The following is a 22,739-nucleotide window of genomic DNA, read 5'->3' as shown; positions in this document are numbered from 1 at the left end:
GCCTTCTTGTGTGGAAACCATCGTGCCATCTCAGCATGTAACGCTGCCTCTCCGTGCTCCCAAACTCATGACAAAAGTAATTTCCTCCAGGTAGTTTTCTCTGATTGATCCTACCCAAACAAAACTCCTTCTACTCAACTCATGTAAGCCAAGTAGAGAGGGAAGAATGCAGGCTTAGTTGTGTTCCCGGGATTCTGTGGTGGTCTAATTCTAACCCAGCTTCATGTTTTACTGTCTGCATGACCACAGAAACGATGTTGTTGAGTATCATGTTCACAAATATATGAACTGTGAGGACACCCTTTAGAAAAATGTTTGTCTGATTTTAATAGGATCATATTTATTTAGCCAATCCCCCTATAATCCCCTAATAATGAGCATATCGGCTGTTTCCAATTGTTTGCCATTATAGACACTATAATGAGCACCTCCAAGTCCTCACCCAATTATTTCTTTAGGCCATATTCCCAGAAGCAGAATATGTGGGGTCAAAGGCTACATATATCTTTAAGATTTTTACACATATACTGCCAAAATGAGCTCCAGAAAGGCTATATCAAAGTATACTTCAGAAAGGCTATGCCACTAGAAGGATATATGATTGCATTTGGTCACACCTTTGTCAACCCTCAGTATCATAATTCATTTTAATCTTAACCAATCTAAGAAGTAAAACATGGTATGATTTAAAAAATCTGCCTAGCATGGTGTTTAGTACATACAGAACATGCTCAGTAAAAGGCAGCTAATATTATTAAATTTCTGTGTTCTTAAGTCTTCTTCAAACTGTATGATCCACATTGCTAATTAGCTTTTAAGTTGTTGAGGGAACTGTGTGTCTGTGTCTTCATATATCCCAAAAGTGCTCTGTGCAGAGTTAGTATTAAATATTATTGACAGTTTGCTACAACTGCTAGGTAACTTCCTTACTAAAGATTCTAAAGCTGAAACTAATTTTATTCAGACTCTCATCAGAATGAAATGTACTGTAATGCATTACTAACAAATACTTATTAATTAACAAATGTTACTGCACTAAAACTTTCCAAAAAGAAAATTTCCCTCAAATGTTTTTTTAGAATTTCCAAAGATTTTATTTTTAGGAAACTCCAACCAAGCATATTACACATTAAGAGATATATAAACTGCCAGAGAAAAGCCAGACACTTGTGGGCTAAATGCTTTTTGTATGCCTCCTGCAGCCTAGTTAAATTACTAGGCTGTTTCTCTCTGCTTTCCCCATGTCAAAATTGAAGAACAATACTGCCTTCTCCATATTGCAGAAAACTATAATTAAAAACGAATTTTCATTTAATGGTGACATACGTGTTAAATAAACCTGATTACAGGTATTAAAATAAGAAGACATACTATCTATTTGTTAATTTACAATGAGAAAGTAAATAATACTTTTGGAACAACATAACTTTAAATGCACAGTTTTCAAAGTAGGGAATAAAAAAGCCCTGCAAATAAAGAATATAACTTAATGATAGCTTAGCAAAGCTAGAAGCAAAAACTAAATTAACTTCAGTGGTATGCCCTTTTCTCCTAATGCAAAAGCTGAAAAGTACCCAAAGAAGCTGTATCAGAATGCTGAAACCTCTATTTGAAGATCAAAGAGGCTTTCTGAGATGAAAGCCTGAACCTTCCCATGCTCTTTAAATCTGTTTACAACACTGTAACTTCCTAAGTACTAGATGGTTATTTCACCTTTTGAGTTGAAGATTCCTGCCTCATAAGAGTGTCATGGGGCTTCCCTGGTGGCGCAGTGGTTGAGAATCCGCCTGCCAATGCAGGGGACACGGGTTTGATCCCTGGTCCAGGAAGATTCCCACATGCCACGGAGCAACTAAACCCATGTGCCATAACTACTGAGCCTGTGCTCTAGAGCCTGTGAGCCACAACTACTGAGCCCGTGTGCCGCAACTACTGAAGCCTGTGTGCCTAGAGCCTGTGCTCCACAACAAGAGAAGCCACCGCAGTGAGAAGCCCGTGCACTGCAACGAAGAGTAGCCCCCGCTCGCCACAACTAGAAAAAGCCTGCGCGCAGCAACAAAGACCCAACACAGCCAAAAATAAATAAATAAATTTATATAAAAAAAAGACAGTGTCATATTTTATTCCATACAAATTGCAAATAAGTCTCCACCCATAGCTGGATTATGAGATAAACACTCTGTAAAGATGGTTCCAAAGGTCACTCCAATGACAAGTCCAGGCAGTTTGCTTAGCCAATGATTCTGCTCTTCTAAATAAAATCCACAGTACTTACTTTAAGGCCTTAGAGAAGAGTGTATCTGGCAGCCTGGTGAGCAAGTTATGCTGAATATCCAACACCTCGAGAGGGATGTGCTCCACCAGCGCTGGAAGGTTCTGCACGTGATTGTGTCCCACCATTAGTTTTCTAAGACTCAAGCTACTAAGGATTCTAAGGGGATAGAGCACAAAGAAACAACAACAAAAAACTGACTTAAATCTCTCTTCCTGAGTCTGCCCTTGGCTATTTAACTAAAATCAGTAAACTAATAGAATTGTGTTCTTCTAGACAGTATAATCACTGACAGGTGCCTGAGCCAAGAAAGCAGCCACAACCATATGTTTACCCACCACCCACCAGGAAGTCATTCAGGGAAAAGGTGAATTAATAATGAAAGCACACAGCCCAGAACACGTCTAAACAAAAAAAGCAATTTGTGTAATAAATCAATTTAGATTTTAGGTCTAGACAGATAGCACCAAAAATTCAGTAAATTTATTAATATTAATATAATTGATCATAATAAGCTAATAACAAAATTTATTATAACAAACACTACTCCTTATTCAATTCTTAAAATGTGCCAGGACATTTAACTATTAGGTCCAGAAGGGTTAAGTGACTTTGATTTGCCAAAGATCTCACATCAAATGTAGTAAATGGTATAGTCAGGATTTGGATTAAAGTCTGACTCCAAAGCTGTGTTCATACCTACTATGCTACAAACCCTCTAATTTACTTTTAAAGACTCCACTAAGTAATAACCTCACATTTCACATCTTGGTACTTTTTAATATACACCCCCCTCCCACCTCCCAACTCCTATATCTTTCCCCTCCACATACAGAAATCCTACCATCTTATAAAGGTCAATTCAAACAGGCATTCTGCATGAAGCATTCTCTAATTATCCGAAGTTCTGAATTTCTAAAACATTTTATTTATATAGTGTAGTGACCAAGAGTGAGGCTTTGGAGTAAGAATGACTACATTCAAATGCCAGCTCCTATCACTTCCTAGTTAAGTGCAATGTTGGACAAATTACCTAACCACTCTAAGCCTTAGTTTCCTTATTTGTAAGAAGAGGATAACAGCACTTATAAAATAAGGTTGATACAGGATTAAATAAGATAATGAAAGTGAAGGTCTTAGAACATTGCCCAGCTCATAATAAATCATCCAGTACAAAGGTTCTATTGTCACTATCATGTCACTGACCTATGCCAGCAACTCTTGTTACATTTTATCACAGTTATCTCTGCACAAGTCACCCCGACTATCTGTTTACTAAGTTCCTTGCAGGCCAAGACTATGCCTTAGGCGTTACTGTATTCCTTACGGCACTCACGCTGCCCTGCACTTAGCAGATACTCAATATTTACTGAACAAATGAATCAAAGTACCCTTGAAAGGCAACCCAAATATAGGAAAATTAATTAAATATACACATAATATATACAATAACACATGCATACCTCATAGGAATCTCTGTCAGGAGATTATAGCTCACATCTAATATTTCTATCTTCTTTGCTTCACAGGCCCAGTCAGGGACACACTCAAGCAGGTTTCTGCAGAAAATAAATAATTAAAAGGCATAATTTAAGATGATGAGTGGAACTCATTCCGTTTCACTAGTCTGTAATGTATCGTTAATGGTCCCCTGAGCTCCCTGAGGGCAGAAGCACTATCCCCAAGGCATACCTGATGCACTGCCTGGAATACAGTAGGTGCTCAATGAATGTCGCTGATAGAAACGTGGAGAGAGACGAGCACACATACATGCATGACACTGGATCAAGCGTGCTGCGGGCTCACTGAAGATACAAAGGCCTTCAGTATAGAAAAGCACATAGGTGGTGGGATGGGATGGGGAGAGGGGAGGAAAGCCTTAAAGGAAGAAGAGGCATTTTAAACAAATCTTCAAAGATGAGTAGGATTTCCTCAAGTAATGATGGGGGGAGAAGAGAAGCAAATTCTGGGAAAAAATGAACCAAATGAATAAAAGTGAGCAAGTAAGGACAAAAGAAAACTAGTGGGAGAAAAGTTCCGGATCATTTAGAATGTGAATTCAAATATTTAGTAGAGCACTGGGCAGATATTCAGTCACAGGAATTTATTTTCAGATGTTACTTAGCTTCCCCAAGCCTCAAAGTATCTACTGACCGATGGATCAATACGATGAGGCAGAATGAAATAAGTGCTGTGAGAGAAACGCAGATGCTGCTCTGACTGCTTAGTGAAGGAAGCACTTCAAGGCAAGCTCCCTAAGAAATATGACATCTGGGGCAGAATCTGAAGAATGTTGTACACACCGGAGGTGTGGTGGACATTCCAAGCGAGAGGTGACAACATGAGCTAGAGCACAGAGGCAAGAAAATAATAATCAGCAGTTTGGTGACGCTGGAGCAGCCAATACAGAGCACAGAGTGGGAAGAAACAAGGCTAGAAATATCTAATCATGTCTAGGAGGTTGTGACTCTATCCTGCAGATGTAGGGGGATCACTGAAGGGTTGGTGAGCAGTTTTGCACTTTTAAGAGCTCGCTCTGTGAATACACGGAGGTCTGGTTGAGGTGGTTCTATCAGTAAAAGGAAGCATGATCAGGAAGCTGTTAGAGAATTCCAGACAGGGAATGATAAGGGCCTCAATGAGTAGTAACACACCTGGAAGGGAGGGGAGGGGGCGCCAGAAACATTTAGGAGACAAAAATCAAAATGACCTGGAGATGGATTAGACATGTGAGTGGAGGAGCAGAGGGAAGAATCAAAAGTGATATTTAGGCTTTAGCCTAGATGACCAGAGAGGAAATCCTATCCAGAGAAAGGACTGATAAGCTCCAAATGAGGTTGGGAATCATGAATTTCAGTGGTGTCCATCTGGATCCGATTGTCTTATGATAATGCCAAAAGCCAAAACAGAAAACAAGACAAGTTGGAGGGGTGGAGGGGTAGATAATAAATTTAATTTTGCATATATTTGAGGTACTTGGAGAAGTGCAGGTTGAAACATCTGTTATGACATTGGACATACAGGTCTGAGGCTGAAGGAAGGAGTCTGGACTGGTGATCTGGGTGATGCTGACACTGAAGTGTAGTGAAATCCTGGGAGTAAATGAGATCGTGCCAAATGAGAAGTGCAGTGGGCCAAAGACAGACCCTGGGATAACTGACCTTTAAAGGGCTAGCTAAGAAAGAGGAGTTAAGGAAGAGACAGAAGAAATGGTCAGAGCAGCATGAAAAGAAAATCACATGGTCTCAGCCGGCCAAGGAAACAGCACATTTGAAGAAAAGAAAACAAGATGAACAGTGTCAATACAGAAAAGTTCCACAAGAGGAGATCTAAAGCCAGTTGTGGTGGGGTGAACAAAGGGGAACAGGAAATTGAGCCAAGAAATGCAGATAATTCTCGAGAAATTTGGACAAAAAGGGATCAGAGGGATGAGGGAACAGACAATAACTAGAGGGGTTGCAAGATAAAGGGAACATTTTTTGTTTGTTAAGACAGAGGAGCTATGAGTGTGCGCAGAGACCAAGGAAAAGAAAAACACCGAACACGCGTGAGAGGAGGAGGAGGAGGATGAGTAACAGAGCAAGGTCCAGAGCAGTGGGAGTGGACGGGATCAAAGGCACAGATGGCTGGGCTGGCCTAGCCTTGAACAGAGGAAAGAAGCAGAGAATGGACATGAATCTACATGAATTTACGCAAGGGGCTAGGAAGCTGAGAGATCACCCATGATGACCTCTATTTTCCCAGTCAAGTGGGAAACTGAGCTCTGGAGACGAGGAGGTGAGGGGCGGTGGGGCTGAGAGAAGCCAAGCAGTTTGGAACAGATGTCAGGACACTCGAAGGAGCTGACGGCAGAAGAGACTCCAGATGAGGCTGGAAACTAAATACATGATCTTCTTCAGTAATGATCAAGCTCAGTGGGGAAGGTCAATCTTAGTCTTGATCCATGTTGGGGTTTTGATGGGAAGATATGACAGAAAGAAATGGATGGAAGGGAATCTAGAACAATAGCTTAATAATAATGATGATAAAGTAACAACAACAAAAAGAAACCTGGCTATCACAGCTAATATTTTTTGAGAGACTCATTTTATGCCAGGCACTATGCTACATATTTTGCGTTTACTGTCTCCTTTAATCTTTATGAAAACCCTGAGCATATAGGACTCTGTCCACTGCCCCTTCTACCTGCTTCTAGCACTCTATACTCACGGCACTTATGATGCTGCCCTCTTACTGCTTATTTGATGGTCAAACTCTCCACTAGACTGTAAAACTCAGCAAGTGACTCCTGAATGCCTAACACAGTATTAAAAATGAATGAAGGAAAGAAAGCAAACTTCATTTACATTTGTTCTTGACCACTAACAGAAGAAATAAAATCCTGAATATAATTAATATCTCTGAAAATCAGATTAACATGGGTCACAAGAGTATAAAAAAAATAAGAGAATAACATTTTAAGTCACTAAAAACCAAGAATTATCTGATTCCAATTGGAAAAAGAAAATCACTGCCATGGAGGGGAAATAGGTCTTTGTTTACAACTCATGCTAAATCCACAAACTTTAACAATGAGTAATTCAGAGGCACCTTCCTGTTTCAAGAGGACCTTCCTTTATCTAAATAGCATGGCCATTAAACTTATTCCTCCACTCAACCTTTGCTCTTCTCCCGGTTATCCACATATTTCAATGTATTAGCATTTCTTGTACCTCAAAACTGTCAAAGTGCCCACAGACATCTCTTAAATACAGGAATCAAACAAGCACCACCCTCATGAGACACACTCACCGGGAGAGTTCTAGAGAAGTGAGCAGACTGGGTACTGGATAGACATTCACTGCTGTCAGCCCTAATCAGAAAACAGATTGGTGTTAGTGACGTTCTCCAAAGAAGAATGTAACTGAGAGTAAACAAGGGGGAAAGCCGATGAAAATTGATGTCACCTACTGACATGAACTAAAGATGAAAACCAGTGGGTATCGCAAAGCACCAAGCTGATCTCCCTGTGCTACGCTGCTGCTTCCAACTAGCTACTTTACATTCGGTAGTGTATATATGTTGATGCTACTCTCACTTCGCCCCAGCTCAAGAGGGAGGGGATACGGGGACATGTGTATCCATATGGCTGATTCACTTTGGTGTACAACAGAAACTAACACAGTGTTGTGAAGCAATTATACTCCAATAAAGATCTATTAAAATTAAAAATTAAAAGAAAACAGTGGGTAACTCACATTGACTAACTTTATTTAACTACTTGATCCGCATTTGAAAACCAAATACAACAACTAATTGGAGGATCTTGGGTACTGCACCAGAGTCACACTGGATCAGGCAGCTGTTAAATGTTAACAATAATTGCTTAGCTTATTAACCTTAAAAATGAATAACTGAATTTTCCCTGGCAACATTTTAATTTTTAATTAAAGCAAAACAAATAAAGAAAAGTACAGTAATCTTAAATGTATAGCTCAATGAATTTTTACAAAAAGAACATACTGGTATAACCAGTAGGCAGATCAAGAAACAGAGCAGTACCAGCTGCCCGGAAACTTCCCCTCATCCCCCCTCCCTCTAGTCACTACCCCACACACAGATTACTTTTACCTATTTATATAAATACACACGTTCATTATATACAATTTTTTTGTCTGGCTTCATCACTGAACACTGCGCTTGTGAGATATTTGTTCATGTTACTGAATATGGTTGTAGTTCATCCATTCTCATGGCTGTATAAAATTTTTCCTGGGAATATACCACAATTTATTTACCCATTGTAGAGTTGATGGGCATTTTAAGTCTTGTCTAGCTGGGGGTTACTATGAATAGTGCCTCTGTGAACATTTTGTCCACGTCTTTTGTGGACTAACATAAGCATTTATGTTGAATACAAGCTTAGGAGAGGAACTGCCGAGTGCAGGGGGTGCATATGTGTGACTTCAGGAGATACTACCATGCAGTTTTCCAAAGTGGTTGCAACAATTTACACACCCAACAACTGGCACTGGTATTTTCAGCCTTTTTTATTCTAGTCATTCTGGTAGGTGTGCAGTGGTGTCACACTGAGATTCTAATTTGCATATCCCTGATGACCCTGGTGTGATGGCACTTCCCTTATGCTAATTGGCCATTTGGATAAATTCTTTTGTGAAGCTGAAAGCTGAGTTCTTTACTTTTGAGGTGTCAAAACTTCAAGTGTTGATGTGAATTCTTCCAGGTTGTAGAATTTAAGGATTCTGTGAACAGAACAAGCCCCATTAACAGTACTGTGACAGAATCTACGAAGAAGGCCTACATGTATGTCAATGGGTCTTTTCCCAGAGGGCCAGTCATTCAGATTCTCTAGATATTTTAAGAATACAGATTAGGCCTGATAATAAGTATTTCCAGGACAAAAGAACTACTACCATCTCACAACATGTATAAACAGCACGACTCAACAAACAGCCCTAAGCAATTAATCTAAGCTACAATTTGAAGCTTCTATAACATGATAAAAGGCAATGAAAAGAGAAGTCTTAACTCTCTTTTATCCTAATAATATATTTTAGCGATACAGAAAAGGGAATAAAATAATGAATATTCTTTCACCCATCACCTAGCTTTTTTTTTTTTTTTTTTTCATCACCTAGCTTTTAACAAATCGTGACATTCTGCCTTATATGCTTCAGCCTTTTTAAGAATTAAAACACTGCACATACCAAGAGGCAAACACCATCCGGAATATGATTTTTATCATTCCCATGGATTCTTTCATACTGTCATGGCATACTTAGAGCTAAGCAAACAACATTTTTATGTGTTTTAAAATTTGATATAACTATCATAGTGTACTCAACCACTGACTCCTGAATACCTAACATAGTGTTAAAAATAAGAAGGCAAACCTCATTTATGTTTATTCTTGACCACCAGTTGAAGTAATAAAATCCTGAATATAATTAATCTCTCCAAAAATCAGACCAATATGGGTCACAAGAGTATCAAAAAGGGGAACAAAATTTTAAAAAGTCAGAAAAACCAAGAATTATCTGATTCCAATTGGCAAAAAGGAAATAACACCATGGAGGGGTAACAGATCTTGGTATCTCATTCTAAATCCACAGGCTTTTATTTTTTTTGTTTTTGTTTTTTTTAATAAATTTATTTATTTATTTTTGGCTGCGTTGGGTCTTGGCGAGCGGGGGGCTACTCTTCGTTGTGGTGTGCGGGCTTCTCATTGCGGTGGCTTCTCTTTGTTGTGGAGTTCGGGCTCTAGGCTCACGGGCTTCAGTAGTTGTGGCACGTGGGCTCAGTAGTTGTGGCTCGCGGGCTCTAGAGCTCAGGCTCAGCAGTCGTGGCACACAGGCTTAGCTGCTCCACGGCATGTGGATTCTTAACCACTGCACCACCAGGGAAGTCCAATCCACAGGCGTTTAGAATGAGTAATTCATAGGTACCTTTCTGTTTCAAGAGGACCATTCCTTTCACTGCAGGATATCAAAACATGCACTTCCTTTTTTTGCTCAAAAGATTTCTGAGATTTACCCATACTAATACACAAAGCTCTAGTACATTCATTTCCATTGCTGCGCAATATTCTATTATATAAATTTATCACTGTTTTGTTTACCCATTTTCCTATTTATAGTCATATTTTTAGTTTTTTTCACTATAACATACAATACTGTGATAAACATTCTAGGACACATCTCCTATGTGAGTGTCTGGGAGATATTCCAAGCAGGGGAGCTGCTAGAACACGGGCTCTGTGTATCTTTGTCTTCTCTGACACCATCATGCTGCTCTCCGTGTTGGTTTTACCAACTCCCCCTGGCAGCGTTTGAGAGGTACTGCTTCTCCACATCTTCAGTAAGCTTAGTGTTATTATTTTTATTTGATGAGTATAAAATGGTATTATCTAAATTTGCATTTCTTTGATTGATACTTAGTGAAATTAAACATCTTTTTCTTTACTTCTTTAATTTATTTTTATTTATGGCTGTGTTGGGTCTTCGTTTCTGTGCGAGGGCTTGCTCTAGTTGCGGCAAGCGGGGGCCACTCGTCATCGCGGTGCGCGCGGGCCTCTCACTATCGCGGCCTCTCTTGTTGCGGAGCACAGGCTCCAGACGCGCAGGCTCAGTAATTGTGGCTCACGGGCCCAGTTGCTCCGCGGCATGTGGGATCTTCCCAGACCAGGGCTCGAACCCGTGTCCCCTGCATTGGCAGGCAGATTCTCAACCACTGCACCACCAGGGAAGCCCTCCTTTAGTTCTTTAAACACAGAAAAAGTAGTTACAGTTGACCTTTGAACAATGTGGGGGTTATGGGCACTGACCCTCTGTGCAGTCGAAAATCCGCATATAACTTTATATATATATGTAAATACTACAATACTACACAATCCGTGGTTGGTTGAATCTACAGATACGGAATCATGGATACAGAGGGCTAACTGTAACGTTATACTCCCATTTTTGACTGTTTAGAGGACTGGTGACGCTAAACCCTGCATTATTCAAGGGTCAAATGTATTTACTATTGAAAAAAATGCATGTTTAAGTGGACCTGTGCAGGGAATCCCCTGGTGGTCCAGTGGTTAGGACTTAGTGCTTTCACTGCTGTGGCCCAGGTTCAATCTGTGGTTGGGGAACGAAGACCCCGCAAGCTGCATGGTGTGGCCAAAACAAAACAAAACAAACAAACCAAAAAAAGGGGACCTGTACAGCTCAAACCCATGTTGTTCAAGGGTCAACTGTATAACTTCTTCGGTAAAGAAGAACTCTCTATAAACAGAATGGCCTCAACAAATATGAGCCCTTTTACATTGAAAAATATTCCTGGGGCAAATAAATCACTATTGAAATGAAGGGCTTCTCATTCTGGAACTGAGGCAGCACAAGGTTTTAGACTAGAGATTGGCAAACTTTTTCTGTAAAGGGCTAAATATTTAGTAATATTTTGGCCTTTGTGGGCCATGTGGTCTCTCTTAAAACTACTCAATTTTGCCACTGTAGCATGAGAGTGGTTAATATGTAGACGAATGTGGGTGTGTGCCCATCAAACTTTATTCACTTAAATTTGAATTTCATATAACTTTCCCATGTCAAAATTATTCTTCCTTTGATTTTTTTAAAACCCAACCACTAAAAAATGTAAAAACCCATTCCACGTGAGCCATACAAAAACAGATGGTAGGCCAGATTTAGCCCCTGGGCTGTAGCTGGACAACCCTTGTTTTAGACCATCACTGAATATGTGACCATATTCTCTTTTGAACGTGCTTGCCCACCCTCCTAACTTCCTGTCATTTTGCAGAATGCCTCTTATTATTATGTTCACTTAGTGAATCTCAAATTGTCCTGCAATGTCTTTTTATGCATATCTCAACCACTGAAGTGTCGACGGCAAACTTAAAGCTAGGTCTCAGTGAACCTCAAACTCCGCTTCGCAGAGTATCTGAGGAACACCCCAGATGCCATTGTTCTTGGAAAGCTTGGACAAGAGCTACAAGAGGAAATACAGGAGGCTGGGTAGAGAACTCACTGTTCGAACTGGCGTAGAGTGTTCGAAGGGAGAAGCCGCTGAGCGTCAGCTCCCTCAGCTGGTTGCGCTCACAATGCAGCTGCTCCAAGTTGCACAAGGAGCTAAGATCTAAGTCAGTCAGCCGATTGTCCCGCAGATCCATGTGGGTGATGTACTTATTTCCCTCCAGATTCTCAATAACCATGGTTTTCAGATGGTTCATCCTTAATATTCAGAAATAAGAAAATCATTAGAAATAAATTTTACTAAATGCGCTGACCAAAAGAAAAATAGAAGTATGATCCTTTTTTCTCTTTCCTAAACAGCATAAGAATTTCACTACTTGCCTCATTTTGCAAGGTACTAAGTAAGTAACCACAGATAGCTGTACCTTGAGTTCTTTGTTTATAAACTAAGTTAGAGACAATCCAGATTGGCAAATACATGTACAAATTAAATAAAGAGAAAGGAAAGGGGACCATGCCCACGAACAGTTTAAAACTTGCACCCAAATACCAAGTATATTAGGTAGGGATGAAGGAATAGGACAAAGGAACAAGAAGATTAACATAACCTGTCGGGTTAGGAGTAGCAAGGCATTCACGGAGTAAGCACCGGGTAAGAGAAAGAGGAAGCAGTCATACTTCCTCTTGCTGCTCTGCCTACTCTCTCTAGTGCTAAGATTCCCATTACCGCAATTAATGAAGAGGAAAATAATCTGTATCAATATGGAATAGTTCAAGGGCAAATTATAGAAAATGATGACTTCTTTGTTCTCTTCTATATAAGTATCTGATTTAATGCATGCAGGCCTGTTCATTTTCCTGCATTTCAATAAATTTTTCTGTTACTATGTCTTTATAAGGGACATTGATGACTTAGTGTAAATGACAAAACATCCAGTATGTGTGTTTTACTAGCTTCCTTTAGGAAAAGATTATAAATAAATAATAAATAATATATTTAAAAAGGGAATAAAACTCTTATTAAAAATTGTTAGTAAAACTGTTAACATTTTAATTATAATACAATAGATATCAAGAAGCAACCCAATGATTCAACAGAAAAATGGTCAAGTTTATGGAAAAATACAAACTACCAATAAGCATACAAAAAGACACTCAACTCACTCACCATAAATGCTGATTAAAACAATGAAATACTATTTTCTACCTACTACATTGACAATAAGGAAAAAGACTGCTAAAATCCAACACTGGTAAGAATGTGACGAAATCGGAGTTCTCATAAAACATTGCTGGGAGGGTAAGTCAGAATAACCTTTGTCTCTACCACATGGTACACCTACCTCATTCATAATCTCTCTGCCATTGAGTGAAAAACGAAGCTTAACTACAGCTTTGAAAACATACAGTGTTCTAAAATCCTAATGTTTTAAAGAGTCTTCATAAAAAGAAAACGTAAAGGTCCATTAGAGGTCAGGCGAAAGGAAGGCATGGTGAAGAATGACCTCACCTCAAATCCACATGTTTGACGTGGCTCATACAGTTCAGCACCCCCAGGCTTAGCACTTCCAGTTGGTTTCCTGCCATAACCACTTTATCTAACATAGTGAGTTTCTCATAAACCTTGGGAATTTGACTAAAGTTGTTGAAGGAAATTCCCAGGGAGGAAAGCTGTTGCAGATTTCCCAATTCTTCAGGTAAAGTAGTCAGAAAGTTGCCATCAAGACAGAGGGTTTGAAGACTGCAAGAAGAAAACAAAACTACTTGATGAAAGGTTTTAACTGGAATGGATGGAACTAGAATTATGGATTTTGACTTGTCATTAACTTATTATGAGTCCAATAATGATAAAATGCCCTAAGTCTATCTAAATAGACTCTTACTAAGATAACTGAAATACAGATGGTCCCTCTAACATCAAGGGTAATCAGAGCCTCTGCTGTTAAAACTGAGGGACTAGTTACTTCTGTAGGCAAGTAGCTGCTGCTGACCAGAATCCTCATAATTGCATGATTTATTTCACTGCAAGAGCTCATGGAACTACCTTCATTCCAAATGCCAGACAAGTTCCTTATGCTGCAAACACAGGAAAAGACAAATCTAGTAAAAGTCAGATACTTACTTCAGCAGATTGCCAATCTGACTCGGCAGGTCGTGGAATCCATTACAGGAAAGGTTGAGCTCGGTCAGGGTAGAAATTTCACATAACAGTACAGGAAATGACCCAAGCTTATTATGGGACAAGTTCAGGCCCTTAAGCTGAGAAAATCTAAAAAGCAAAGACACATTATACTACTGAATGAAAAAGTGATCTATTCTAAATGTCCATCAAAGAATTTGTTCTGCAAATATTTACTGAGCACTCAGTATGTGCCAAACATTATGTGTGGCATAGACACTAAGATGACTAACACCCAGTCCAAGCTATTGAGAAAACCAGGTCTGGTGCGACAGGAGTTGTTCTCTCTTCTCCTTAAAAAGGCAGAAAATCTTGAAAAGCTCACATTGGTACAATTATTTTCTATCAAAGTGAATCAATCATTACTGATATGCTTCAAATCTTTTCCTTTATTAAATTTCTACGTGCAATATACGAAAGCCTTAACAATAATTAATCAACCCATGGACACAGGAATAGCTAACAAACCTTCAGATCAAATCCCATTATAAGCAATTTCTTTTTTTTGTACTGAAATTATGCTGGCTCAAAAGTCACTTGAAATGAATGGGCCAGTTAGAGCTTAAAAATACGTAGGTGATACTGAGTTTTACTGTAATGTGATGATACTTTTTTTTGTAGAAGTAAAAGTATCTATATAATGTCTCACTGAGAGATAGTATCATCATAAATAGGATCCATAGGAGTCACTCCTGTAATTCTACTTAGAAGTATTATACTTCATTACTATACTAGTACAAGATGGTAAGGCTGAGGTGGTGTTCTCCACGATGATGAACTATATCATCTGCTTCTAGATTTGAATCCTTGATACCTCTCTCTAATGTTCCTCTTCCAAAGTTTCAACTTCTGACTTCCAAATATCCTGATCTTGAGTACTGATTGTTCCTTCGGCTTGGCACCTTGACTTCCAAATTGCTAATCCAGCCCTCAAACTAGATTAACCCTCTTTTCATAGAAACAGCAGGAAATACTAGAAACCCACTTCCTTAAAATTATAGCTTGTTTTTATTTTTAAATATCAATATTATTAAAATAATTATTTCATTACTAAATATAAGCTTATATTTGAAAACCTTTGCAAAACATTTCAGATGAGGTAAAAATCATATGCTTTCTGAAAATTATTCTAGAAATATTAGTTACTAAGTATATAAAATATGTCATTTCAATGTGCATTTAGCTTTTTAATCACCATGTAATTTGAATGCTTTAATTTCCAATTTCTCTCCTCCCCACAAGAAGCCCAATTACTTACACCATATATTTATTCACTTCCGCCCATTTTTAAAGGGAGGAAGGAGATGAAATGGGTGGAGGGTGGGAATGGGGAATATATTCTAACAAAGAAGATGGGAAAACATATGGGTCATTGTCCCTTAGGACTGAAATGGTTCCTTTATTAGAAGAGAGAGGTTTCATAGCTGACAAAAGGCTTCAGAGTTGGCAGTAGCAGGCGCAAAGGAAAGATGAAAGCCCTAACCTGGGAGTGGAATTCTTGAAATCTGGCCTATTTCCTTTAAGTTATTTAAGTTTGAAACTTCTGATTCAAAAACTTCCCATATACAGAATCTCTCGATTTACCCTGGAGGCAGATCATGCATTGCTGTCAATGACATAGAGAAAAGGATTATCCAAATCAAGGGCAGCTCAATGTTGCCTCCGAAACGGAAACTGTGCATCTATCTTTTCTTGTACGGAGGGGAGAAGGGGAGTGGGAAAACTGTGTGAATAAAAATTCTTACTTCCTCTTCAAAATGGAGGGGAAGTTTTCAAATATATATATGATGGTAAACATGCTCGCTTATAGGTATTGATTACGATTCAGTTTTAGTAAGCTAGTCTGGAAACCTATGCCCCACATACTTGTAGAAAGTGTCAAGGCCCCCTGGTCTTTCTAATTGCATGAAGTTGTGTCGCAAGTTGAGGTAGGTGATATCTTGACTGTAGAAGAGATGCTCAGGAACCTCCTCAAGGCTGTGACACGAGAGGTCCACGGTACTGATACGCTGGGACACCACCTGGACAAGGTCAAAGAGAAGAGCGATCTGAGCCAGCCCCAAATGTTTCCCACCCAGCGGAGGATGGAACGGCATTGACACAAAAAGGCACCGATTAAAAAGATGGGCGGGGCTTCCCTGGTGGCGCAGTGGTTAAGAATCCGCCTGCCAACGCAGGTGACACGGGTTCAAGCCCTGGTCCGGGAAGAAGCCCTTAGACCGCGTTAACAACTAAGCCCATGCGCCACAACTACTGAGCCTGCACTCCAGAGCCAGCGAGCCATAACTACTGAGCCCGTGTGCCACGATTACTAAAGCCCGTGTGCCTAGAGCCCGTGCTCCGCAACAAGAGAAGCCACTGCAACGAGAAGCCTGCGCACCGCAATGAAGAGTAGCCCCCGGTCGCCCACACACAGCAACGAAGACCCATCGCAGCCAAAAATAAATAAATAAATAAATTTATTTATTTATTTTAAAAAAAAGATGGGAAAGAAAAGAAAGGTCATGAGATCCGATTATTCATTTATAAGAAACAGTTAAGTTTTACTTTTTCCTAAAACCATGAGATGCTTGAAAAACAGAAAGGTATAAGCTGTAAAGTGTCTACAAGTAAAAGGTAAAAAAAAAATACAAATCATAAAGATGGAAAGTTAATAGTTCATGCAAGAAGTAAAGATGATTCAAAGTAACTGTACAAAACTTTAGGAGGGAGTGTGATACTGAAAGACACAGCCTTTTGCAGCCACACAAGCCCTGTTCCTTACTTGTGCAGTTTCTTCATCTGTCATGAAGAAAATTAAATAACCAAGCACACAGCACCACTGCTTAGCATGCAAAAGGTGCTCAAAAAATATTAATCTCTCTTTACAAGGGCAGAAGAATGAAATAGCTATTTAAAATTGAAACTAGTTTTATTCAGAGAAGATTTATTACCACCACAAGCACAGAAAATCCAATGAAGCCAAAACAAGATTTATATTACTATAATAGTAGGCTAATACAACATGGACTGTGAAAATGGGTCTAAAACAAACAAAATATCACTGCAAAAGTCATTCATGTTTTGATGGCATGTCATTATACTGAAACAATCCTTCATGCAGCTATTTAGCTCCATAAAGAAAAATGTGTTTAAATTCTGAAAAGATGGCTAGGAGAACAAGAGAATTTGGAAAATGAAATACAATTTTAGAGCACTTCATCTTTAAAGACTAGGAAAGCAGAAATTATGCTAAAAAGCCAATTATCCTCAGCATACAGGAATAATGGTTTGTGACAGGATCACAGGTCATGTCCCATCAGTAAGTTCAAATTTAAAGTGGTTCATCAAAGCTGTGCTAAATACATACAGAAGCACCAGGCTACGAGTTAGGGAACAGCTCTATCTATCACTGACCACTATGGTCGAGGGAGAGTCATTTGAATTTCATTGTGTCTCAAATCCTTCAAGGCCCTACCTTTTTCACAGAGATGGTATAAAGGTAAATGCACCTGAAAACACTTTTGTAAGCATTCTGTACTATGCAAATATAAATAATAAGTTAAGGACCTGGGAGAATTCCATTTCATTCACTATGTACTCAGAAAGGCCCAGAGTGATGTGCATAAGAATTATAATTTGATCTCTTGGGAGTAAGTTCAGTTTCAAAATATACTTCTGTTGGGTTTCTCTGCTCTTATCTCCACATCAGGACGTCTGACAGCTTATCACCTTGGACGATTGCCGCTGCCATCTCTGGTACTCAGCCAAAGTCTCAAAGCTGACGTGATAGGTCTGAGCTTGGGCTCCAGCTGAGCTGAATGCAAGGCAGTACTGACGTCGCTTCACTTCTTCTACCTGAAGAAGAGGAGGGGAGAAAACCAGAACCAATTAAAGTAAACAATCCCAATCAAAATTCAAAGGACAATAACAAAACAAACAACTCAATTTTTTAAAATAGGCAAAAGATCTGAACAGATATTTCTCCAAAGAAGACAGGAATGGCCAAGAAGCACATGATATGATGTTCTACATCATTAGTTATTAGATAAATGCAAGTCAAAACCACAAAGTACCATGTCACATTCACTAGGACGGCTAAAATCAAAAACGCAGATAATAACAAGTGTTGGATAACAAGCATTAGCAAGCATACAGAGAAACTGGAACCCTCATACACTGCTGTGGGAATGTGAAATGGTGCAGCCACTTTGGAAGACAGCCTGGCAATCCCTCAAAAGCAACCATGCGACGCAGCAATTCCACTCCTAGGTATATACCCAAGAAAAGACGCATCCACACAAAAATTTGTATGTGAATTATAGCAGCATTATGCATAATAGCCAAAAAGTGGAAATAACCTCAATGTTCATCAACAGGTAAATGTATAAACAAAATGTAATACATCCATACAATGGAATACTATTCAGCCATAAATGGGAATAAAATATTGATACACACTACAACATGCATGAACCTTGAAAACGTTACACTAAGCGAAAAAAGTCAGTCACAAAGAACCATATATAGTATGATTCCATTTATATGAAATGTCCAGAATCAGTAAATCTATAGAGACAGAAAGTAGATTAACGGGTGCCTGGGGCTGGAGAAGGAATGGGGAGATGACGGCTAAGTAGTGCAGGGTTTCTTTTCAAAGGGTCATGAAAGTATTCTAAAATCAATTACGGTGATAGTTGCACAGCTCTGTGAATATACTAAAAGTCACTGAATTGTATACTTTAAATGGGTTAATTGTACACTATATGAATTCTATCTCATAAAGCTGTTTAAAAAAAACCAAAGGGGGAATTCCCTAGTGGTCCAGTGGTTAAGACTCCACGCTTCTTCCACTGCAGGGGGCACGGGTTCGATCCCTGGTCAGGGAACTAAGATCCTGCATGCCACACAGTGCGGCCAAAAAAAAAAAAAAAAGAAAAAACCAAAGGAATACTTATTTAACAGATATGTTGAAGGAGTAGGATTCATAGGGCATAGCCATAAGTAAATTTATTTATTACTCTTTAAATCACAAAACAATCTCAGTTTGATAATTATCTGCTGAATGAATACATTTTACTATTGTGGGTGCTGGGGACATAACAGGGGAAAAACTAACAAACCCTCTGCCCTCAGTGGAGTTTATATATCAAAATGGTGACATGAGGGCTTCCCTGGTGGCACAGTGGTTAAGAATCCGCCTGCCATTGCAGGGGACACGGGTTCGAACCCTGGTCCGGGAAGATCCCACATGTTGTGGAACAACTAAGCCCATGCGCCCCAACTACTGAGCCTGAGCTCTAGAGCCCGCAAGCCACAACTACTGAAGCCCACGCGCCTAGAGCCTGTGCTCCACAACAAGAGAAGCCACAGCAACTAGAGAAAGCCCGCACGCAGCAACGAAGACCCAACGCAGCCATAAATACATACATACATACATACATAAATAAATAAATAAAAATGGTGACATGATATAGCATAACATGATAAAATACAGAATGAGTAATATGAAGGAAAATAAAGCAGGGTACAGGCTTGGAGGGGAACAGGGTAGGTGATCTGAGTTATGAATAGGACAGTCAAGGAAGGACTCACTGAGGAGGGAACATGTGAGCAAAGACCCCACAAGGGTTCAGGAGCAAGGTGTGGAAACCTCCTGCGGAAGGAGCATTCCCAGCTTAGCAACAGCCAGTACAAGTCCCGGTAATGCAAGAATGCAGGCCTGTTTCAGAACAGGAGAGTCTGCAGGCCCACATGATAAGAGCCAAAGTTTCCACTTCGAAGGTAAGACTGCTCCAACCCTTTCCCCACCACTGCGGCACACTGGAGGTAGCTGCTTGCCTGCAAGGGGTACCTTGGCCTACTTTTTGGACTCACCTCCTCCCTTACTTACTAGGTGCTGGGATAGAAGCCATTTCTGACTCCCTTCATCATTGAAGTGGGGCAGGAGGAAGGACAGGGAAGACGCAAGCCCAAAGGTTCTTACTAGACTAGTAGAGTCATAACCTGACTTCACACTCTCTGGGCCTACCAGATTTTAAAGGGGATGATCTTCCTCAATAGGTCCTTTTGAGGGTTCTTTGGATACCCGGCCCCCCAATACAACCAATGATGGCTTCTCTCATACAGATCCCTTGACCAGGCTAATGCGTGCTATTCTAGCAGGTGACCACTCCCTCCTCAGACCTGAAGGAATCTGGTGGTCCACTGACAGCCCACCCTCCAGTGAAGTCTGTTTGCCCCTCCAGGTGGCCCCACTGGACATATTCTAAGAGAATCCACCCACCTACCCAATGGCTCCTGCTCTCTCTCAACCCATCTGGGTCACATACTAACAAACCCAAAGAGTACACAATGATTCCAACACATGAGTTAGGCGCTTTGCTCTATCACCAAAGCAGCTGGCAGCCTATCTTTCGTCCTTGAGACTTCCTGGTTAAAAGGCAGGACACCAGTGCACTATGTCCCCCTTTCTGCAGGGGACCCATATCAGGCTCTCTTGGGTCCTTTTGAAACCTCTTTCACTAGGCTTGAGGAAAGAGGCAGAAACCTCCCCCAGTACCATTTGGGGTGGTGGCAGGGATTCACGGCACAACAGCTCTCTTCAACAACCCAACCTATATAGCTTTGATGAGGATGAAGTCTTTTCATAGTTATGGAACCACTTACATCTTTGTCTGACGTCTCACTTTAGTATGTCATAGCTACTGAATCTTGGTGAGTCAGCTAGAAACTTCCAAGTTATACTCATGAATCACTTATCCCAAAACTGCATCACACTTTCCTTACTGAACACACCACCACATCTTGAATACTGTTCAGGATAGTTTGAGCTTTAGTTGTTTAAATTTAAATTTATATTTAAAATACTGAAAATTTTAAACGTTTTTACAATCAATATTAAATTTACTACCATATTTTGTCAGCGTCTGCACTCATCATCTATTTATCTCATGCCTTCCCTTTGAATTTACCTTCCTTTGTTGTTTTCTTTCTTCTTTTTTCTTTGTTTTTTGGAGGGGTGTTGCTTTTTATTTTTTATTTTTTTAAATGAAATTCATGCCCACTCTTTTTTATTCATTTATTTATTTTTGGCTGCATTGGGTCTTCATTGCTGCGCGCAGGCTTTCCTTAGTTGTGATGAGCGGGGGCTGCTCTTCGTTGTGGTGCGCAGGCTTCTCATCACAGTGGCTTCTCTTGCTGCGGAGCACAGGCTCTAGGTGCGCGGGCTTCAGTGGTTGTGGCACACGGGCTTAGTTGCTCCACAGCATGTGGGATCTTCCCGGACCAGGGCTTGAATCAGTGTTCCCTGCGATAGCAGGCAGATTCTTAACCACTGTGCCACCAGGGAAGCCCAAGGGATGTTGTTCTTTAGATATACATTTTTAGTAGTCCTTTCAGTGAGGATATATGCCAGCTCGTTAAGTCTTTTTTTTTTTTTTTTTTTACTTATGTTTTGGCTGCACTGGGTCTTCCTTGCTGCGTGTGGGCTTTCTCTAGTTGCGGTGAGTGGTGGCTACTCTTCATTGCAGTGCACAGGCTTCTCATTGAGGTGTCTTCTCTTGTTGTGGAGCATGGGCTCTAGGTGCGCAGGTTTCAGTAGTTGCAGCGTGCAGGCTCAGTAGTTGCAGCATGCGGGCCCTAGAGCACACGGGCTTCAGTAGTTGCGGTGCATGGGCTCAGTAGTTGCGGTGCATAGGCTCTAGGGCACGCGGGCTTCAGTAGTTATAGTGCGTAAGCTCAGTAGTGGTGGCTCACGGCCTCTGGAGCACAGGCTCAGTAGTTGTGGCGCACGGGCTTAGTTGCTCCGCAGCATGTGGGATCTTCCCAGACCAGGGCTCGAACCCGTGTCCCCTGCAATGGCAGGCGGATTCTTAACCACTGTGCCACCAGGGAAGTACCAGTCTTTTTTTCTTTTTTTGGTTGCACCGCGGCAGTGAAAGCACCCAGTCCTAACCACTGGACCGCCAGGGAACTCCCTCATTGGGCTTTATATGTCTGAAAATGTCCTATTTTGCCTTGACTCTTGTAAAGTAATTCAGCTGGATATAGAATACAGGTTGACATTTATTTTCTCTCAGCAATTTTGCAAATAGTCTTCTACACATATTGTTGATGAAAAGAAAGCTGTTGTCAGCCTGTCAATTCTTTGCAGGTAATCTTTTCTCTCTGGAAGCTTCTGTGATTTGCTCCTTCATGTTCTGCAATGTGTCTACGTGTCAACTTATTTTTATTTATCCTGTTCAGTACCCAGTGTCTTTTCAATCTGAACACTCATGTCTGTCTTTATTTCTAGAAAAATCTCAACCGTTATTTCTTCAGATATTGCTTATCCATTCTCCTTTACTCTCTTCTCTGGGACTCCTATTAGATGTATACCGGACCCTCCCTTATGGGCTACCTTATACGTTTTATCTGTGAAATTCTTCAGTACGTGCGTTGGTTCATTACATTCAGCTGTGACATAGTGGCTTAAAAACACAGCATCAGTCCAGGAGTGCTACAGCAGCTCCGCCCTGCCACCAGGGGCCCAGGCGCCTCCTGTGTTCCAGAAGGCCACACTCAGCAAATGCTTGCAGTTTCCAGCCACCATATGACTGCTCCATCTCCAACACCAAGAGACTGTGTTCCATAAAGGAAGGAAACGCAGGGCAAAGGGTCAAGCCATCCACGTCTCTCCCACTTTAAAGGCCTTTCCCAAAAGTCCCACCTGCAAACTTCTGTTTATATTTATTAGCCACCACTAGCTACAAGGGAGGCTGGGGAGTTTTTGATCTTGGTCCCATCACCACCCTGAACAAAATTCTATTCTATTAGTGAGGGAAGAGAGAGA

The 22,739-nt window shown here is 40.4% G+C and overlaps 1 protein-coding gene across 2 annotated transcripts in view; it reads right to left on the bottom strand.

Moving 5' to 3' along the window:
* The window catches only part of PHLPP2 (PH domain and leucine rich repeat protein phosphatase 2), a 73,138-nt gene that overhangs the window by 16,817 nt on the left and 33,582 nt on the right, over window positions 1-22,739 (bottom strand). The window contains exons 5-12 of one of the 2 annotated variants that reach the window (XM_036834199.1): window positions 17,639-17,764; window positions 15,794-15,948; window positions 13,871-14,017; window positions 13,259-13,489; window positions 11,804-12,006; window positions 7,064-7,124; window positions 3,736-3,831; window positions 2,276-2,431 (exon numbers count right to left, since the gene is read on the bottom strand). In XM_036834199.1, the coding sequence (XP_036690094.1) occupies window positions 2,276-2,431; window positions 3,736-3,831; window positions 7,064-7,124; window positions 11,804-12,006; window positions 13,259-13,489; window positions 13,871-14,017; window positions 15,794-15,948; window positions 17,639-17,764 (1,175 nt within the window). The remainder of the gene's footprint in view (window positions 1-2,275; window positions 2,432-3,735; window positions 3,832-7,063; window positions 7,125-11,803; window positions 12,007-13,258; window positions 13,490-13,870; window positions 14,018-15,793; window positions 15,949-17,638; window positions 17,765-22,739) is intronic. The other variant, XM_036834200.1, reaches the window with a different exon arrangement.

The sequence above is a fragment of the Balaenoptera musculus genome, chromosome 19 (genome assembly GCF_009873245.2).
Source record: "Balaenoptera musculus isolate JJ_BM4_2016_0621 chromosome 19, mBalMus1.pri.v3, whole genome shotgun sequence".
Classification (NCBI taxonomy): domain Eukaryota; kingdom Metazoa; phylum Chordata; class Mammalia; order Artiodactyla; family Balaenopteridae; genus Balaenoptera; species Balaenoptera musculus.
This window is presented reverse-complemented; position numbering and strand designations above follow the sequence as displayed.